The sequence below is a fragment of the Hemiscyllium ocellatum genome, chromosome 1, assembly GCF_020745735.1.
Source record: "Hemiscyllium ocellatum isolate sHemOce1 chromosome 1, sHemOce1.pat.X.cur, whole genome shotgun sequence".
Classification (NCBI taxonomy): domain Eukaryota; kingdom Metazoa; phylum Chordata; class Chondrichthyes; order Orectolobiformes; family Hemiscylliidae; genus Hemiscyllium; species Hemiscyllium ocellatum.
This window is the reverse complement of record NC_083401.1, coordinates 37,849,470-37,871,327: the sequence shown is the minus strand read 5'-3', so window position 1 is coordinate 37,871,327 and position 21,858 is coordinate 37,849,470. Positions and strand designations below refer to the sequence as shown.

At 41.5% G+C, this 21,858-nt stretch overlaps 1 protein-coding gene across 1 annotated transcript in view; it reads right to left on the bottom strand.

Annotated features, from left to right (window-relative positions):
• The window catches only part of ark2ca (arkadia (RNF111) C-terminal like ring finger ubiquitin ligase 2Ca), a 33,007-nt gene that overhangs the window by 6,620 nt on the left and 4,529 nt on the right, over positions 1 to 21,858 (bottom strand). Inside the window, exons 2-6 of the mRNA XM_060828908.1 lie at positions 19,212 to 19,512; positions 12,705 to 12,830; positions 11,152 to 11,278; positions 9,863 to 9,967; positions 2,820 to 2,915 (exon numbers count right to left, since the gene is read on the bottom strand). Of these exons, the coding sequence (XP_060684891.1) occupies positions 2,820 to 2,915; positions 9,863 to 9,967; positions 11,152 to 11,278; positions 12,705 to 12,830; positions 19,212 to 19,512 (755 nt within the window). The remainder of the gene's footprint in view (positions 1 to 2,819; positions 2,916 to 9,862; positions 9,968 to 11,151; positions 11,279 to 12,704; positions 12,831 to 19,211; positions 19,513 to 21,858) is intronic.

Here is a 21,858-nt window from a genome sequence, read left to right as displayed (position 1 = left end):
GAAAAAGGAGAGATCAAACGAATCCTGAGAAGAGTATAAAGGGAGCAGGAGGGGCAAAAAGGGGAAATGAGGTAGCTTTGGCAAATAGGGTTAAGAAGAATCCAAAGGGGTTTTATAAATACATTAAGAACAAAAGGGTAACTAGGGAGAGAATAGGACCCGTCAAAGATCAGCAAGGCAGCCTTTGTCTGGAGTTGCAGGAGATGGAGAGATATTAAGTGAATATTTTGCATCAGTGTTTACAGTGGAGAAAGGCATGGAAGATATAGAATGTGACATCTTGAAAAATATCCATATTACAGAGGAGTTGGTGCTAGATGTCTTGAAATGCATAAAAGTGGATAAATCTCCAGGACTACTTGATCAGGTGTACCCTAGGACCCTGTGGAAATCTAGGGAAGCGATTGCTAGACCCCTTGCTGAGATATTTGTATCATCCATAGTCACATGTGATGTGCCAGAAGACTGGAGGTTGGCTAACATGATGCCACTATTTATGAAAGGTGGTAAAGAAAAACCAGGGAACTATAGATCGGTGAGCCTGACATCGGCAAAATGTTGGAGGGAATCCTGAGGGACAGGATGTACACATATTTGGTAAGGCAAGGACTGATTAGGGATGGTCAGCATGGCTTTGTGTGTGGGAAATCATGTCTTGTGAACTTGATTAAGTTTTTTGAAGAAGTAACAAAGAGGATTGATGAGGGCAGCATAGTAGATGTGATGTATATGGATTTCAGTAAGGCTTTCAACAAGATTCCTCATGGGAGACTTGTCAGCAAGGTTAGATCTCATGGGATACACGGAGAACTAGCCATTTGGATACAGATGGCTAGCTCAAAGGTAGAAGACAGAGGGTGGTGTTGGAGTGTTGTTTTTCAGATTGGAGGCCTGTGACCAGTGGAGTGCCACAACGATAGCTGCTGAGTCCACAGCTTTTCATCATTTATATAAATTATTTGGATGTGGACAGAGGTAGTATACTTAGTAAGTTTGCAGATGACACCAAAATTGAAGGTGTAGTGGATAGTGAAGATGGTTACTTCAGAGTACAACAGGATCTTGATCAGATGGACCAATGGGCTAGGGAGTGGCAGATGAAGTTTAATTTAGATAAATGTGAGGTACTACATTTTGGAAAAGCAAATCAGAGTACCTCCAAATCAGAGCAGGACTTGTACACTTCATGGTAAGGTCCTGGGGAGTACTGCTGAACAAAGAGACCTTGGAGTGCAGGTTCATAATTCCTTGAAAGTAGAGTCACAGGTAGATAGTGAAGAAGGCATTTGGTTTGCTTTCCTTTATTGGTCAGAGCATTGAGTATAAGAGTCAGGAGGTCACGCTGTGGCTGTATAGGACATTGCTTAGTCCACTTGTGAAATACTGTATGTAATTCTGGTCTCCTTCCTATCCGCAGGGGCAACTTTTTCTCATTGAGGGTGGTGTATGTATGGAATGAGCTGCCAGAGGAATTGATGCACTTAAAAGGCATCTGGATGGGTGTATGAATAGGAAACATTTAGAAAGATATGGGCCAAGTGCTGGCAAATGGAACTAGATTAGTCTAGGATATCCAGTCAGCATGGATGAATTGGACCGAAGGGTCTGTTTCCGTGCTGTACTTCTTTATGACTGTATGACACTAAATAGATAGATGGGCTGATAGGTGGTAAGTAATATTTACATTGCAAAAGCATCAGACAATGCCCATCTCCAAAAAGAAATAATGTAGCCATCATCCTTAACAATCAATGGCATTACCATAATTGAATTATTCACCATCAATATCCTGGCCATTGACCAGAAACTAGGCTAACTGTGTAATCACTGTGGCTACAAGATCAGATCAGATGCTAAAAATCTTGTGGTGAGTAACTCACTTCCTGACTCTTCATATCCCATCCACCATCTACAAGGCACAAGTCAGGAGTGTGATGGAATACTCCCCACCTGCCTGGATGAGTGCAGCTCCAATAACTCTTAAGAAGCTTGACACTATCCAGGAAAAAGGAGCCCTATTAATTGGTACCACCTTCAAGTTAAACCCCTTTCACCACAGATGTTCAGTAGCAGCAGTGTACGAGCCACAAGATGAACTGTAGAAATTCACTAAGGCTCTTCCCTCAGGATCTTCCAAACCTTCAATCTGGTACCAAGGTACAAGATTCCATCCTACGTGCTTCTTTAGCACAGGAAGCACAATGAATACTTATTGAACATTTAAAGCTGTGAAACATTTTAAGATTTCAAAATCAAGGTTTCAATTTAACAGGACATTGAATTGCATACATTAGCCTGATATTCTATACATTAGAAAGTCAGCTATACAGTGATAGACACCTTTTAATTCCAACATCATGGCTCACATTCACCCCACCCATTTCTAACTCTATACCTATCACTGTCCTTTTAGCAACAAACTACCAAACATTCCTCATTCCCTCTGAAGCCCTCTGAACTGTTACTTTCTCATCTGATCCTGAAGTCTCCTCATACCTTTATCCTGTCCTCATCTTTTATTTCTTTCTAAGTTTCTTCCATCTCTCAGACGTTTCTTCCATTTTCTTCTCCAGACTGCTACTTAGATCCTCTCTCATATTCTTTCAGACTCATACCCCTACTCCATTCACATTCGCTCCATCACTCTGTCCTTCTAGTCAATCTCATTATTATCACATTCCTTAACCCAATCCAGTAACAAGCACACCCCCACTGTTTGTCTTTCAATTTTCCGTACATCTCTCCTGTGATCATAAATGAAGGTAGTGCAACAAAAACGTTGAATGGCTCAAGTAGCTGTTTGTAGGATCCATTCTCACCTTCTTGTACTTGTGTGGGAAGGTGCACCTCTCGATCACATTCTGCATTGCTCCACGGTTCACAGAACCGAGTCTGTCCTCTAGTTGTAACAGTTCCTGAAACCAGCAAAACACAATATATTATGACATTAACATATTCACAAGGGTTAAGCATAATGCCTGATGTCACCATGGCTTTCACACCATGTCAATCTGCCATTGTGGATTCAGGGCCAAAAAGATGCCTAGAATAACAATAATGCTTTGTTTCTCTCTGAGTTAAAATCTAGGACTGTCCCAGTAACTGTTAGTCACTCATGTGGAATCTGGGAGTCAAGATTAGAGTCGTGCTGGAAAAGCATAGCAGGTCAGGCAGCATCCAAGGAGCAGCAAAATCAATGTTTTGGACAAACGCCCTTCATCAGGAATGTTGCCTGACCTGCTGTGCTTTTCCAGCACCATTCTAATCTTGACTCTAATTTCCAGTACCCACTTCTGCCTAGTTGAAATCTGGGAGTGTTTGTCATGAGCAGTCACTCATTTTGAAATTTCAATTTTTTTTTGCAATTTTAATAAACTCTTTCCTCCTTTAAAGTAAGAGTAAACATCTCAGCCAGACTATGAGGTAATATAACTCTTAACCTTTTAATGGATTTTTTAAAACTACTTCCTATTAACCTGGAAGATGGTTGAGGCAGTCTTCATATTATCTAACCACACCTCATGCCAGGCCTGTAGTTTCTTCAGACTGATGGCTACATGGAAATCATCATGTTCATGGAACACAGAATTATCTGTGTCCATATGTATTCAAAGTTCTACATATCCAGGGTGGTACATATGACCATAGTACCATAAGATATAAAAGGATAATTAGGCCATTTGGCCCATTTGATCATGGTTGATATATTTCCCAACTTCATTCTCTTGCCTTCTCCCCATAAATCTTGATCTCCTTCCTAATCAAGAACCTGTCTATTCCTGTCCTAAAGATACTAAATGACTTGGCCTCTACAGCAGCGAGTTCCACAGATTCCTCATCATTTCAGTTCTAAAGGGTTGTCATATCACCCTAAGGCTGTGCCCTAGTCTCTCCTACTCATGGAAAAATCTTCTCCACATACACCCTAACCAGGTCTCTATCTAGCCAATCTTCTATTCATGCCAGTACCTTAACCTAACACCATGGGGTCTTATCTTATTTAGCAGCCTCCTGTAGAGCACTTTATCAAAGTCCTTCTGGAAATTCAAATAGATCAGTCCACAGGCTCTCCTTTATCTCACTTGCTCATTACTTCCTCAAAGAATTCTAAGAGATCTACCCCTTTGATAAAGCCAAGTTCACTCAGCCCCATTTTACCATGCATTTATGAATACTCCACAATCTCATCCTTAAAAATGGACTCTAAAATCTTACAGAAAGTGAGGAGTGCAAGTGCTGGAGATCAAAGTCAAAAAGTGCAGCACTGGAAAATAGGTTAGGCAGCATCCGAGGAGCAGGAGAGTCGCATTTCATGCATAAGCCCTTCATCAGGAATGTGGGGGCAGTGGGGGGGGGGGAAGGGGACTGAGAGATAAATAGAAGAGGGTAGGGCTGGAGTGAAGGTAGCTAGGAAGGTGGATGTAGGTGGAGGTTGATGCTAATAGGTCAGATTGGAGGGAGGAGCTGAGTTGGAGGGTTGGATCTGGGATACGATGAGGGGAGGTGAGATGAGGAAATTGGTGGAATTGACATTGTGTGTGGTTGGAGGGTCACAAGGCGGAAAATGAGGCATTCTTCCTCCAGGCCTGGGGTGGCTAGGATTTGGCAGTGGAGGAGGCCCAGGACTTGCATGCCCTTGGCGGAGTGGGAAGGGGAGTTGAAGTGGTCAGCCACACGGAATCAATGTTGATTTCACCAGTTTCCTCATCTCCCCTCTCCTCACCTTATCCCAGATCCAACCCTCCATCCCAACACCACCCTTTTGAACTGTCCTACCTGTCCATCTTCCTTCCCACTTATCTACTCCACCCTCCTCTCTGACCGATCACATCAACCCCCACCTTCATCCACCTATTATCTTCCTAGCTACCTTCCTCCAGCCATACCCCCACTCCCATTTATCTCTCAGCCCCCTTGGGAGCCCCTACATTTCTAATGAAGGGCTTACGCCCGAAACATCAACTCTTCTGCTCCTCGGATGCTGCCTGACCTGCTGTTCTTTTACAGAGCCACATTTTGTGACCCTAAAATCTTACCAGCTATTAAGGTCAGATTAACCAGCCTATAATTCCAAGTATTCTGCCTCACTCCCTTCTTAAACAGAAATTTTATGTTAGCCAGTGACATTCCAGTCCTCTGGGACCCCGAAAGATCACTACCAATGCCTCTCAATCTCCTCAGCTATCCCCTGCATATTCTAGGGTGCACTTCATCTGGTCTGGTTGATTTATTCACTTTCAGACTTTTCAGCTTCCCCAGCACCTTCTCCTTAGTGATGGCCATGACACTCACTTCCGCCCCTGACCTTGTTGAAGTTCTGGTGTGCTGCTGGTGGTTTCCACTGTGACATTGATTCAAAGTACCTATTCAGTTCCTATGCCTTTGTTTTGTTTGCCATTGTTACTTCTTCAGCCTCATTTTCAGCAGCCCAATGTCCACTCTTTTCTCTTTTAAATTTCTAAAAAAAAAGCCTCTGGTAGTTTTCTCCTACGTTACTAGCTAGCTTACTCTCATATTTCATCTTCACCAACTTTTTGCTTTTTTAGTTGTCTTCTGCTGGTTTTTACAGGCTCCTAATCCTCTGGTTTCCCACTAATCCTCATCACATTTTTGCTTTCTCTTTTGCTTTTATGCCATCCCTTGACTTCCCTTGTCAGCCATTGTTGCCTCATTCTCCCTTTTTTTTAGATTGGATTACTTACAGTATGGAAACAGGCCTTTCGGCCCAACAAGTCCACACCAGCCCTCTGAAGAGCAACTTATCCAGACCCATTTTCCTACATTTACCCCTTCACCTAACACTATGGGCAATTTAGCATGGCCAATTCACCTAACCTGCATATTTTTTTTGGACTGTAGGAGGAAACCCACACAGACAAGAGGAGAATGTGCAAACTCCACACAGACAGTTGCCTGTGGCAGGAATTGAACCCGGGTCTCTTGTGCTGTGAGGCAGCAGTGCTAACCACTGTGCCACCATGTACATTTCTTCTTTCTTGGGATGAATTTCTGCTGTGCCTCCCAAATTACTCCCAGAAATTCCTGCCTTCTGCTCCACCATCTTCCCTACCAGGCTCCCCTTCCAGTCAACTCTGGCCAGCTCCTTCCTCATGTCTTTAATCAATTCTAATGTCATCACATCTTATTCAAGCTGCTCCCTCTCAAGCTGCAGGGTGAATTCTAATATATTATGGTCACTGCCCTAGAAGAGGGCATCTGTTAGAATACAGTGATAGTTTCACTTCTTTCATGTGAAAGAAGTGAAACTATCACTGTATTCTAACATGAAAGGTTTAACAGACAATCAATTTTTCAATGTATAATTTCAGTTACATCACACTGCAAATTTTTGCTATAAATTTTGTGTTAGGAATGAGCCCTCCACTATCACCTGATGAAGGAGCGTCGCTCCGAAAGCTAGTGTGCTTCCAATTAAACCTGTTGGACTATAACCTGGTGTTGTGTGATTTGTAACGATATATTTCCATGGCTGTCAATAACAGTGAAATATTTAAAACTGAGATTACAATGAACTCAAATTCAGCTGGAAACTGGACATGAATATAACACCATTTCCTTTTAATGTGTTTGTATGTAAGGTAAAACATTTCCACTTTCAGTATTTACATTCTGCATTGAGCCTTCTAAGTTCAGCTATAGTTCAGACTGGAAAACAGACAGTGTAGCAAACCAACTGATTTCTGTAAGAACATCTTGTAACCTCATAGTGAAGGCGGCATTTGGTATGCTTTCCTTTGTTGGTCAGAGCATTGAGTATAGGGGTTGGGGGGTCATGTTACAGCTGTACAGGACATTGGTTAGGCCACTTTTGGAATATTGCATGCAATTCTGGTCTCCTTCCTATCGGAAGGATGTTGGATGTTGCCAGGATTGGGGATTTGACCAAGAGGGAGAGGTTGAATAGACTGGGGCTGTTTTCCCTGGAGCATTGGAGGCTGAGGGGTTTACAAAATCCTGAGGGGCATGGATAGGATAAATAGACAAAGTCTTTTCCCTGGCATGGGGTGAGTCTAGAACTAGGGGGCATAGCTTTAGGGGAGAGGGGAAAGATATAAAAGAGATCTAAGGGACAACTTTTTCACACAGAGGATGGTACACGTATGGAATGAGCTGCCAGATGAGGTGGTGGAGGCTGGTACAATTACAACATTTAAAAGGCATCTGGATGAGTATATGAACAGAAAAGGCTTGGAGGGAAATGGGCCTCGTGCTGAAAGGTGGGACTAGATTAGGTTGGAATATCTGGTCAGCATGGGTGAGTTGGATCAAAGGGTCTGTTTACGTGCTGTACATCTCTATGACACTATGACTCTAACTGGCAGACAGTCACAACAGTACACATAACATGTGGACTCCTTAAAGGTAAAATTTCTTAAAGACAATGACACTTTCCTTTCAAACACATGTTTAACTATTTGCAATAACAAGTGAGCCTATGAGTCTGTATAACATATGGATAATCTGTTCACACACCCAGATTCCATGATGGTAACTTTGGAAATGTTGTTTATTTCCACAGTCATCAGGTTTATTGTTTGTTATTGTTATTTGTGCTATCAAGCTTTTTCTCATTGTCTGCAGATGTTCGAGAGTGTGTTTCTCTTGATGTGGATTTATTCTAGATAAGCCATTGACTGATTTTGTTCCTCAAGTTATTTCTAGTGGTTCAGATCTTCTTGGTATTTACTATTTTATTCATTTGAAGCCTCTAGCTCATTTTGAGTATTTTAGTTTTATATCTGGGATTCCTCTTTCGTCTGAAACAATTTGTTCTTTCTGTTTTCTTTTAAGGCTGAAGGTTTTGCACTTAGTACAAAAACAGAAATTGCTGGTGAAACTCAGTGGCTGCGGCAGCATCTGTGGGAAGTAAGCAGGGTTAACATTTCAAGTCCAGTGACTCTTCATCACCAGACTTCCCACAGATGCTGCCACAGCCACTGCGTTTCACCAGTAATTTCTGGTTGTGTTTCAGATCCACAGCTTTTTGCTTTATTTTACTCTTCCATCTGCTATTTCAGTTGCTTGGTCTTCTCTATTTCCCTTGGATGAGGACAGATGCCGACCCTGGAATAAATGAGGTTGATCTGTTACATGTTGATGTGCTCTGAATGTTGAACTCCAATCCTTCCCTGCGTGCAGATTATGATCGTGTTCTTGCTTTGTTCTTCACATCCCAGCAACATCACTGGCAATACAGATGCATTCCGGTGTAATGATGTAATGAGGCCCTTGTCACCTTTAAAGAACACACAGCCTGAAGGGGAATCAATAAAAACTGTGTCGTCTAAATGGGCTACTAAATGTCGTGAGCTCCTGGGACTTCTGTACAAGATGTTTTGACCAGTCACCATGCTTAGCATCGAACTTCAGGAGGCACTTTGCATCTGCAAATCTCAGATATAACTTCTTCCAAAATGGGTATTTTGTAAGGGTGCCATTTCAAAGCTGTGATTAGGCGTCAGGAATTGATGCATACTTTCAGAGATCCATCCTTCTTTATGATGTATGTTATTGAGCTACACCAGTCTGCGTACTGCTGTACTCTTTCAATGAATCCATCTTGTTCATATCTAACTCAATCCTCAAATTAGCTTTGAAGTGGACCCTGCATTTACATGGGCAAAAGTGAGAACTACAGATGCTGGAAACCAGAGTTTAGATTAGAGTGGTGCTGGAAAAGCACAGCAGGTTAGGCAGCATCCGAGGAGCAGGAATATAGGGCTTTTGCCCAAAACATCGATTTTCCTGCTCCTTGGATGCTGCCTGACCTGCTGTGCTTTTCCAGCACCACACTGATCTAAACCCTGCATTTACATGGTGAGGCAGCTTGCATTTTTCCTATGTTGCAGCTTCCTTGAAACTGCCTATTACATCAAAACACTGTAGATACTTCGATATTAAGTCATGAATCTGAACTTGCTCTGTTGTCTAATGTCTGACTGATTCCATGGATTGTGACAGTGCTGGATCAGGGCATTGCAGGAAGCTCTGGCAATTGCTGAATCAGCAGCATCCAGGCAGAATGATCATATTTGCCATCCAACACTAACGATTGTGTATGTGGAATTGGTCAACCATTACATGCTGGAGGTTTTACCTTCATTGGTTTCACCATGTCTTCCTATTTCTGTGGACATTGGTCAAACCTTTTAGGTTGCAAGGTCCAGTGCAGCAAAAGTGCAGCAGGTCAGGCAGCATCCAAGGAGCAGGAGAATCGACGTTTCGGGCATGAGCCCTTCTTCATCCTGCTCCTTGGATGCTGCCTGACCTGCTGCGCTTTTCCAGCAACACATTTTCAGCTCTGATTTCCAGCATCTGCAGCCCTCACTTTCTCCCAGCGTAGCAAAGGCTACCATGGAACTCCGACCAAGTTCTAACAGCTGGGACGCCCTCATAAATTGCTTGTTTTTTAATAAAATAATGATTTAATAATCAATCACTCAACAATTTTTCAAGTGTTAGATTGTTTAAAACAGTAGAACACATAATAGAGTTATAAAGCAAACATAACTGATTTCTATTTGTGAAATTCTTGTGCAACCCTCCATTATAGAAAAATCACATTTTAGAAACAGCACTTAAAGTGTTTGTGATATAATCACGTTACATGTTTTCAAAGTTCATGCTTTAGAAACAGTATCCCCAATTTGTCAATTGCATTGCAGTAAACTTGTGTTAACAAAATGTGCAGAACGACCTGTACATACTGCATACTCCTTAAAGGTGAAGTTTTTTAAAGGTAAAGTGTGCATACCAAGAAATCTTCTGCAAAACCCAAGTAAAAAGTCAAAGACAACAATAAGCAAACTCTCTGAATATCTTTGAACATAATGTGACGCACCTCATAACTTTCCCTAACAGCAGGACTCTGCCGACCCCCATTTAACCCTTGCAGAGCCAATAGATGAAGTTGTGGATAAGAGTAATTCCTCAAGTCAGGAATAATCTGGAAAACACAGACTTTTATTATTAAGGATGAATAAATAACCATCTACTGAGCTTTAGAGACCAGAACGGTCCCGCTATTGTGATCGTAATTTGTGATCTGAAGTGAGGTAGCTATTCTCTGCTACGAAGGTGGCTAGAGAACTTTATTTGATTTGCCAAATTTCGCCCACACTCCTCTCTCTACCAAGTGGTAACTGTTTGGAAGGTTTATGATTCTGTAGCTCAGCACTCTTTAGCTATGAGTCCAAACAGTAATATTTCAACCAAAAGAAGAGGTGGTTAGGTGTTGCAGCTGAGCTCAATCCTGTCCTCAAACTAACATACGCACATTTCTAGCAAAGTCCAAAATAGCTCAGGAAACCTGATTCATCTCTTCTCTCCAACTGAGGATTTCCAACCAAAGATTATTTTTCTTTATTCCTTTTTCATGGGAAATAGGCATCACTGGCAATTGAGCATTTATTGGCTATTGGCATGCTACGCCATATCAGAGCACGATCAAGAGACATATGTAAGCTGTACTGGATAAAGGCAGCAAATTTTTTCCAACAATCAATGGTAATTTTGTGGTCACCATTACTGAGGTTAGCTGTCAGCTCTAGGTTTTATGAATTGAATTAACTATATGGTATTTGAACCCATGAACCCAGAACATTAGCGCGGGTTTTCCTCATCATGCAACATGTTCAATACACCACTGTCAGCATTTCACCTGTGGGTAACCAGTGCCACCAAACCCAAGACCATCTACTAACCTGGAATGGAAACCAAAACTGTGATCGTGGGTCTGTAGAGTTGTTACAAACTGGTTCCACCAACTCATTAAGGCATCAGGGAGCTGCATAAATTGACAGGGTATTGTTGGAACATAAATCCATGTTTAGTGTTTGCCTGCAGCTCCATGAAAAGCCATGTGGCACTGCATTATTGAAATATGTTGCCATGATGTAAAGGGCATGCACCTATTGACATTTCCCCTCACCAAGCATGCAATAAGCCTTGTGGTATAGTGGTATTGCTCCCATCTCTGGGCCAGGAAGCCTGGGTTCAAAGTTCCACCTGCTCCAGAGGTATTTAATACAATTTCTGAAGAGGTTGATTAGAAAGTATCTACAATAACAGCAATAATGAAAGAGTAGCCAACATTGAGCATAAACCAAAACAAAGCAGAGTAATCCTTACCACAGATGCTGAAGACATACTTCGAGAGAAATGATGTATCCTGGGTGTTGCTAGGTAATGGTGTAAACGATGTACTGGGAGGGGCTGGTACTGAGTATGGGGCAAACCAGCCTCTACACTGATATCCCTTCAAAAATAACAAATAGGCATCAAGAGAAAATGATAACTGCAGAGATGCAAATATTGTGTTTTTTCAGATTTTGTCAACTCAACTAATGGCTAGGAAATCATCATACCCATTGTGAATACACCACCTACACTAAACCATGTTGGAGAAAAACAATGATTGGGTATAGAATGCTGGCATGAGCACATTGACCCAAAATAAAAAGGCAAATTGCAAACTAAGATCAAATTCAGTCAACTTCACCTCTTCAAAGTATTGAGAGAACTATCAGGTCACAGTCTGTGTATTAGGCCATTTAGGACTGAGTTGAGGGAAATTCCTTCATCCAGCAAGTGGTGAGCCTATGGAATTCTCTGCCACGGCACTTGTGGCCAGAACATTGAATGTTTTCATGAAAGAATTTCATGAAAGAGCTAAAGGAATCAAAGTGTATGGGGAAAAAGGATGCTGAGTTGGATGATCAGCCATGATCACACTGAATGATGGAATGGGATCAAAGGACCAAATGGCCTACTTCTGCTCCTATTTTCATGTCTGTCTGTATCCACCTTTCAATACTTTATTCATTTCATTCATCTTGACAGCTCTGTATTATCTTTCCTTTAGCAAAAACTTTGCCCACTTTATACCAATCTGAAGGACAGACTCCCACAAAGGACATTTCTGTACAAATATAGAAATCCCATCCAGACATAGCATTCAAATATCTAAATATACAAGTAGCTCCTACCCCTCAAAATGAATTATTCTCTGTTCATGGCAAACACATCGACCAATACTGAAAAATACATAGCTAGCTCATACCAACCAGGACAGAAAACACAATGAAGGAGAAAATGTTTGACACTAGGTCATATTTACATATCTCATTCCAACCACTATGTAACTTCTGAGCTCCTAATGTCCAATTACTCTAACCTTGCACTGAGTTTTTCAATTCATCATTTCGTAACTATTTTAATTTGATTTTAAGGAGTCAGCCATATAATGTGCATCTATTGTTGCCCTTCAATGTTAACTTTCTACGAAGAGTACTTTAATAACTAACTGACTTTAATGTGTGACTGGAAATTGTACTGTCCAATAATATCAGAATGCTGACTGGACTTGTATGTTTTTATTCTGGATTAGTGGTGCTGGAAGAGCACAGCAGTTCAGGCAGCATCCGAAGTGCAGTGAAATCCTTGTATGTTTTTATGACAATATTTTAAATGAAGCACTAATCCACGGTTTTGCAGTTTGACTCAACCAAAGGCAGAGCTGTGGATATCAAAAAGTTAGCATTTGTGTAAGAATGGTGCAAGTTCCATTTATCAGTCTTTACAAAATATTATCTTGAATCAAAGAACAGACTAGCACAAGGTCTACCCGTCTAGTCTTCACAACAACAAATCAATAAGGCATGTGAAACATGCCTGGGACTTACCAGTCAGTGCCTTCAGTCAGGTACCTGGGCTGTGTTCCCAATGCTGAAGCAGGATGGAGGTGGTTGCTGAAGTCAAAACCTGCTCGGAGACGGTGGGGATAAGGAGGAGCTCTTTCCTGTGTCCGTCTACAAAGTAATACAACAACACTAGAGGAAGTGACATCGAGGGCAGGCAAAAACCATTCAGGCAAATCTAACCCCATTTTCTATGAGTTTGACCTATTGACATCTAGTCAAAAATGAATCATATTAAAAAAAATTCATGTACTTGCAAGGAATTGGGTGGCAGGAGACATTTAGAAAACCTAATCTTTTATCTCTGGGACTTTGGTTAGATGAAAACCCAAACTTCTTTTCTCTAAAACTAGTGTGCCTGAAAAGTATTTGAGCAGTTTTAACCTAGATTCTAATTAACACAGCTGGGTTCAACACTAGAATTCAACACTTGCCAATACTTATGCTAGCCACTAGACTGCCCCTTGAAATGACAGGTTTATTCAATGACGAGAGATTGAGATGTGTGGGGCATTATTTACAGGAACTTAGAATAGCAAGAGGGAATCTCATTGACGTGTAAACTTCTAACAGGCTGAACTGATCGGATGCAGAGATAATATTTTCCCTGGCCTGGAGTGGGTCTGCAACAAGGGGTCACACTCTTAGATTAGGCAGTAGGACATTTAGGATTGAGATAAGGTGAAATTTCTTCTCTCAGAAGGTGGTGAACCTGTGGAATTCTCTACAGCAGAGGGCTGTGGAGGCCAAGTCACTAAATATATTTAAGAAAGAAATAGATAGAATTCCAGAGACTAAAATTATCAAAGAGTATGGGGAGAGAACATGAGTATGGCATTGAGATAGAGGATTAACCATGATCATACTGAATAGCAGATTGGGGTTGATGGGTCAAATGGACTATTCCTGTTCCTATTTTCTATGTTTCCTCAATATAATGTCAGTTGGGAGCTAAGTGTGGTTCTTGGAAACTATGGTTGAAGATTTATCGAGAGCATGTATTTCAGAGAATTTAATCTGCATTCTGTCTGTGATCATGATCTAGGAATTCTGAGTCTGATACTGAATGGAAGGATGTACAATGTTGAAGTGTTTCATTTTCTCACACTATATGCCTGACTTGGCAGGCATTACATTCATCGAATAATTGATAGAAAAACATTAATGACACAATTACTCAATGGGCTGTGACTACTATGTCTGAAGATTGAATGAGTGCAGTGTTTCTAACAATGCTTTATAAAATCAGAAATTCTAAAATTGCACTATGAAAGACTAAATTTGTTCTTCTAAAATTGCTCTGCTTACCATTATATTTTAATGGACTAAAATTACACGTTTGAGGGGCATTTAGGAATGGCCAATAAATAAAAAGTGAATGCCCACGTCTCAGGAATAAATAAATGAAAAAGCAGTCAGTTTGCCAAGCTTACCATTTCTGGTATCTTTCAACATAATTTAAATTGAATTCCATTGTATAACTTGAAGCTTAAACTCTTCAAAAGTCATCACATAGTTTTATATTTAACCTTTTTTAAAATTCCACAGGTTGACCGCCCTGCTATGGAGAAATGTTTCCATAACTCAGTCCTAAAGAGTCTAACCTGTATCCTGAGACTGTTTCTTGACACTATGACCCCTTGTTCCAAACTTCCCAACCAGGGAAAACATCCTCCCTACACCCAGTCTGTCCAGCCTATTAGAATTTGATATGTTTCAAACAGATCCACTCTCATTCTTCTAAACTCTAATGAATACAGGCCCATTTGAACCGATCTTTCTCATATGACAATCCTAGTATCAGCCTTGTGAACCTCTGCTGCATTCCCTCTATGGCAAATACAGAGGAACCTTGATTATCTGAAGGACACGGGTGGGGAGTATTTCGTTCGGTTAATTGAATTCCGGATAATCAAATGCCAGATAACATAGTTTAGCTGAGCATCGGGACATTGCAATCTTGCCAGACAATCTGATATTCTGATAACAGAATGCCGAATAATTGAGGTTCCTCTGTATAGCCTTTCTTAGGCAAGGACACCAAAACTGGACATAATACTCCAGGTATGGTTTGCATATTTGCAGTTAGGTATCCCTATTTCTGAACTTAAATCCTCTTGCATTGAAGATCATAGCATTTCCCTTCCTAATTATTTGCTACACCTGCTAGTCTGCTTTCACTGACCGGTACAAGGATACCTACATCCCTTTACACATCCATATTTCCCAATATACCACCATTTAAATAACATTCTCTTTCTGTTTTTCAAATCATTTCATACCATTTATTGCACATCGCTAATCGGCCTCAGATGAATAGTTTTCCTTGCATTGTGCAAGAATCTTTCATCATTTTCCATACCTTGGTGGCTTCTCTCAATTAAGTATCAATTACAAAAAGTTCTGTGCCATAGTTCCCCAATTAATAGCTTCTATCTCAAACTCATTTATTGTTTGATCCTCCCATCTTGAATAACAAAAACATTGAAAATGAGCCTAACTTTTTCCATAGGTGCTGTAAAAGTGCAGTCAAGCTCAATAATAGAATAAACTTTAAGATATTTTACCCTAATGCACAAAGCATTCAAAATAAGGTCAACAAACTGTCAGCGTAAATTGATGTAACTGAATGTGATCTCATAGCCATTACAAAGACATGGTTACAAGGAGATCAAAACTTGGGGGCTTAACTTTGAAGAATATTTGACCTTTCAGAGTGACAGAAGGGATAGAAAAGATGGTGGGGTAGCACTGAGAATAAAAAATGAAATGAGGACAGTTGTGAGAGATGATCTAGATGAAATGATGTGGGGAGGTAAAAATCAGCAAGAAGACATTGGTAGGAGTAGTGTACAGACCACCAAACGTCAGCCATGCTGTGGGAAAGGCTATACATCAACAAATAATAGCAGCATGTAAAAAAATAGAGCAGCAATTATGGGTGGTTTTATTCTTAATATTGATTGGGTTAATCAGTTTGGAAAGGGTAGCTGCAACAATGAATTTACAGAATGCATTAGGGATAGTTTCCTTGAGCACTGTATCATGGAGCCAACCAGGAAAGGGACTGTCCTGGATCTGGTAATGGGGAATGAGGTAGATTTAATAAATGAGCTTTGAGTTAAAGATCCACTAGGAAATAATGATCATAATATGCTAGACTTCAATACTCAGTTCAAGAGTGAGAATCTTCAATTGGAAACAGTTGTATTTTACGTAAATAAATGGAATGACAAGAAATGAGGATAGAACTGGCTAAAGTGAACTGGACTGATAGATTAGCAGCAAAGACAGGAAGCAAATAGTGGCAGACATTTTAAGGAGGGAATTCATGGCTCTCAGTAAAAAACACATTCCAGTAAAGAGGAAAGATTGTCAGAGAGAAATGGCTAACCAAGGAAGTTAAGGAGAGTATTAAGTTGACACAAAAAGCAAAAAGGAGGTGAAAGTCAGTGATAGTCCCAAAGACTGGGATAAATTCAGAATCCAGCAAAGGAGGACTAAAAAGATAATAAAGACTGGGAAAATAAACTATGAGGGCAATGTAGTGAGGAATATAAAAACTGACAATAAAATATATAAAAAGGAAGAGACACGCCAAAGTGAACATAGGCGCTTAGAAAATGAATCTGGAGAGATGGTTTTGGGGAACAAGGAAATAGCAGAGAAGTTAAACAGATAATTCAAACATCCCATTGATACTAAAAAAAATACAGGGAGGAATTGATTACGAACACCAGCACAAAATAAGTAATATGAGAGAAACTGGTGGGGCTAAAGGCAGATACCTGGCCTGATGGCTTGCATCCTGGGATCCTGAAAGAGGGAGTGACAGAGACAGTGGATGCATTGATTGTAATTTTTGGAAAACCTTGGATTTTGGATAAATACGAGGGGATTGAAAACCTGCTAACATGATACTCGCAGTCAAAAAGGAGGGAAGGAAAAAGTAGATTGATTAACCTCATATCCAACACTGGAAAAATATTGTAGTCAATTATAAAGGAGTTAATAACAGCACATTTTGAGAAACATAATCTAGACAAGCAGAGTCAGCATAGCTTTAGGAAAGGAAAATCATGTGTAACTAACTTATGAGAGTTTTTTGAGGAAGTCATAACCAGAGTGGGTGGACGGGAACCGGTAGATTTATTGAATTTGAACTTCCAGAGGCATTCAACTAGATACCTCATAACAGGTTAAGTCACTAGATAAGAGTCCATGGTATTGGCGGTGCTATAATGGCAATCTGTGACCAGTGAGGTTCCACTGGAATTAATGTTGGGACTGCAACTGTTTACAATATAGACAATGACTTACAGGAAGGAAGTGAATGTACTGTGTCCATTTTTGCAGACAAAAAAGTTTACAGAGAGACACTGATGGATTAAGTAACTGGGCAAAAATTGGTGAGTAAAATGTGGGAAAGTACAATGTTGTTCACTTTACAGAACAGAACATTATTTAATTTGAGAAAACTGCAGAAAGCTACAATGCAAAAGGACTTGGGGGAGCTTCTGCACAAAACTCAGCAAGCTAGCACACAATTACAGCAGGTAATCAGGAAGGTTCATGGAATGTGGGCTCTTATTTCAAGGGGTTTGGAGTACAAAGTAGAACAAAGAACAGAGAAAAAACACAGGCCCTTTGGCTCTACAAGCCTACGCTGACACAGTTTGCCCTTCTCTACTAAAACTGTCTTCACTTAGATGTATAAGTGTATATGAATATGGAAGTCGTACTGCAAATGTACAAGGTGCTAGGGAGAGACCACACCTGGAGCACTGTGAGCAGTTTTGGTCCCCTTATCTAAGGAATGAAATCATTTCATTGGAGGTAGTTCAGAGAAGATTCACCAGAATGATCTTCAGTATGAAGGGTTGTCTTAAGAACAAAAACTAAACTGGTTCTACTCACTTGAATTTGGAAGAATGAAAGGTGATCTTATTGAAACACTTAAGATTTTTAAGGGGCATGACAGGGTAAATGCTGAGAATATGCTACCCCTCATATCTAAGTCAAGAGGGCATAGTGTCAGAATAAAGGGTGCTGATTTAACATGGAGATGAGGAGGAATTTCTTCTCTCAGAGGGTATGAGTCTTTGGAACTTCTTGTGACAGAGAGTTATGGGGGCAGAGTCCTTGTCTATATTTAAAGCTGAGACATATAGATTCTTGATCACTAGGGAAACCCAGGGTTACAGGAAAGGACAGTAAAGTGATAGTGAGGAATTTTGGTTCAGCCAAGATCCTGCTGAATGGCAGAGCAGGCTCAAAGGGGCCAAATGGCCTACTGTGGCTGCTATTTCTTATGGTATCATGCCCTCCGGTATCTCAAGAAGTAGACTTCAATTGAGAAACGCTGACATTTTTAACACTTTCTGTGACCAAGCTGAGACAGCTACATGGCACTGTGGCACAGTGGTTAGCCCTGCTGCCTCACAGCGCCAGAGACCTGGGTTCAATTCCACCTCAGGGACATTCTCCCCGTGTCTGCGTGGGTTTCCTCCGGGTGATCCGGTTTCTTCCCACAGTCCAAAAAAAATGTGCAGGTTAGGTGAATTGGTCATGCTAAATTGCCCGTAGTGTTAGGTGAAGGGGTAAATGTAGGGGAATGGGTCTGGGTGGGTTGCTCTTCGGAGGGTCGGTGTGGACTTGTTGGGCCGAAGGGCCTATTTCCAGTTAGTGGGTTAGTACAGTGGCTCAGTGGTTAGCACTGCTGTCTCACAGCATCAGGGACTTGTGTTCAATTCTAGCCTCAGGTAACGGTGTATGTGGAATTTACATATTCTCCCGGTGTCTGTGTGGGTTTCCTTTGGGTGCTCTGGTTTCCTCCCACAGTCCAAAGTTGTGCAGGTTAGGTGAATTGAGCATGCTAAATTGCTCATAGTATTCAGTACTGTGTAGGTTAGTTGTCTTTGCCAGGGGAAACGCAGCACAATAGGATAGGGGAATGGGTCGGAGTGGACTTGTTGGGCCACATGGTCTGTTTCCATACTGTAGGTGTTCATACAGTACAGAAAAGGTCCTTCAACCCATTGAGTCTGTACCATAAAAATATTCTACTATTAAACGTGTCCCACTTTCCTGCACTAGGCCCATAGCATTGAATATTGTGCCACTTCAAGTGCTAATCCAAGTATTTTTTTCAAGGTTGCAAGGATTCAACTCCTCCTAGGCCATGCACTCCAGACCCCAACACCATCTGGATGAAACGTTTTTCCTTAAATCCCCACTAAACCCTTTGTTATTGATGTTTTGACCAAGGAGAACAGCTGCTCTCTATTCACCCTGTCCACCCACCTCATAAACCACATAATCTGTACACCTCCATCATAGTAAGTTCAGTTCTGAATTGAACTGTTTTGTAGACCTTATTACTGGACCACACTCACAGGGTCATGTTGGTTGGGGGAGGGCTAACATCCTGCACATGAACCTACTACAGTGTTAATACTTCAATATCATTGCTTATCAATGGCTTTCACATACCTGGGGAATGGCAACAGCCTTCGGTGCTGAGCCTCCAGGAGCTGCTGGTGTAAGAGATATTGCTGGTGTAATGACTGAGGTAAGAAGCTCGGAACGTCCTGGAACTGTGGGCTTGGTAAAGGTGTCAAAGGCTGGTGTACCGGCACTGCAGTCGTGGTGTGCTGGTGTGATGGAGTCAGTTGATTGCTCAGACCTGGCTGAGATTGGACAGAGTGAGACGAAGGGAACTCAGATTGTGGAGGGAGGTGAAGGTGTCTGCAGGACGTGACGTGCGACTGCTGTGACCTTGGGAAAGGGCCACCTGTAGAATTAAGAAGCACCATTATTGTGGCGTTACAATTCAGGACTGACTCATTCGCCTGGAAGATCTGTGGGAGATTAGAGAGATGGCATAAATAGTTAAAATTATTGTTTCCAACAGGTTTGGGGATTGGGAATATCTGGAAGAAATTGAAGATCATAAGTGGAGGTTTAGTGACTATCCTAGTCTGGATTGGAATTCTCATGGCAGATTTCAATTTCCCATGTGACCACCTGATGGACCACCTCATTCCTGATGAAGGGCTTATGCTCGAAACGTCGAATTCCCTATTCCTGAGATGCTGCCTAACCTGCTGTGCTTTAACCAGCAACACATTTTCAGCTGTGATCTCCAGCATCTGCAAACCTCATTTTTTACTCGAAGATTTTAACCTACTGCGAATCCTCTTGCAAGGATGCCTTCCTTGAAGAAGCTCTCTTCCTCCCTCTACAAGGATTTCAGTGAGTCTCTCTCTCACTGCACCCCCCAGGTCATCTCCTCTGCACAGAAACTCTTCAGCCACGTTCTCAAACAGACTCGTTACCACAGCCACATCTCCTTCCTCAGCACCTGCCTAAGGAACCGACTGATCCCAGACAGACTCCGAACTACATTCCAACCAACAAAAATTGGACCCAACCAGGACAACCAGTACCTACAACAAATCTGAAGCCTCCAGCAACAGACCTCCCTCCGGATCCTCCGCTCCACCCTTGCAGCCATGCGTCGCCACTTACACTCTCTGCCTCATTCCTGATGAAGGGCTTATGCTCAAAACGTCGAATACCCTATTCCTGAGATGCTGCCTAACCTGCTGTGCTTTAACCAGCAACACATTTTCAGCCACCACCTGAAAACCTCTATTGTTAAAGAAATCTTTCAGTGATTTGTTATGTTTCTGTATCCATGAGTAAGAGAACAGAAGACTGTATTCAAACAACTCTAGGACTGGAGATGGGAATGTAGAGTACAGAACTGGGGACAAAAATCACCTGAGGATTGAAAGACAGCAAATCAACATAGAAACCTCAGTGCTCCTTCCTCCAATTAAAACAATAATTTGTGTTTATCTGGTGCCTATGTTTATCTATAAAATGAAGGATGACATTGGGCCACCAAAACAAAATTACATCAGCTGACGACAAAATTTGGTCAAAGACATTAGTTTCAAGGAGTGGCTGAAAGAATCGGAGTTAAGGCAAGTCACCATAGTCAAACCAGACTATAGGGTCTCATCATTAGAGATAGACAACTGGTGGTGATTTAACCTGAGGGCCACCACACCTCAGGCAAGGGGAGAGGTTGAGAAGGAGAGCCCTTCATGGTATCATCAGCCAGTACATGATTGAACCCAAGCTTGAAGTTAGCATCTCACTGCTTCACAAACGAACCATCTAGCCACCTGAGCTAAACAAATGACCAGGAGTCAAGTACAAGAAGAGAGAGTTTAGCACCTTAGGCTGCTGATGCCAATGGTAGAGCAATTAAAATTTGAAATTTACAGACAGCAATCGAAGAGCACAGATTATTCAGAGGATTGTGGGATTGGGGAGATTATGGAGATACAAAGGGGCAAGAAGGGATTTGAAACTAAGGATGATAACTTTAAAATCACTACATTGCTTTCACCTACATAACTTTAATAGGAAGAATTACAAAGAGTAATTTGATAATATGCTATAGTAGCTGAAAATGTGTTGCCGGTTAAAGCACAGCAGGTCAGGCAGCATCCAAGGAACAGGAAATTCGACGTTTCGGGCACAAGCCCTTCATCAGGAATCAGATCCTGATGAAGGGCTTGTGCCCGAAACGTCGAATTTCCTGCTCCTTGGATGCTGCCTGACCTGCTGCGCTTTAACCAGCAACACATTTTCAGCTCTGATCTCCAGCATCTGCAGATCTCACCTTTTACTCGAATATGCTACAGTAGAATGGATGGGGTGGGGTAGGAAACCAGCAAAGGCAAGAGCTAGCACAAGGGTTTAGTGGGGATGGGGGATGAAAAAGGCAGGGAGAGTTGAATATATGGGAGTTGTAGAATGGCAAGTGGGACAGGATTAGCAGAAGGGATTGGTATGGCTTGAGAGAATGGAATAAATTGGCTCAAGGGATTCACTGTGGAATTCACTAATGGAAGCAGTCCTAACTTTTCCAATTTGTCCTGCTTTAAAAGTCCTCATCCATTCTCCTGATTCGATTCTGCAGCCTCTCCAATGCCTCCACGGTGAGATACTGGTGTAGTGGTAATGTCATTAGGTTAGTACTACAAAACCCCAGGCTAATGCTATTGAGAAAGTGGCTCAAACCCACCCTCACATAGCAGGTCATAAAAATTTGAATTCACTA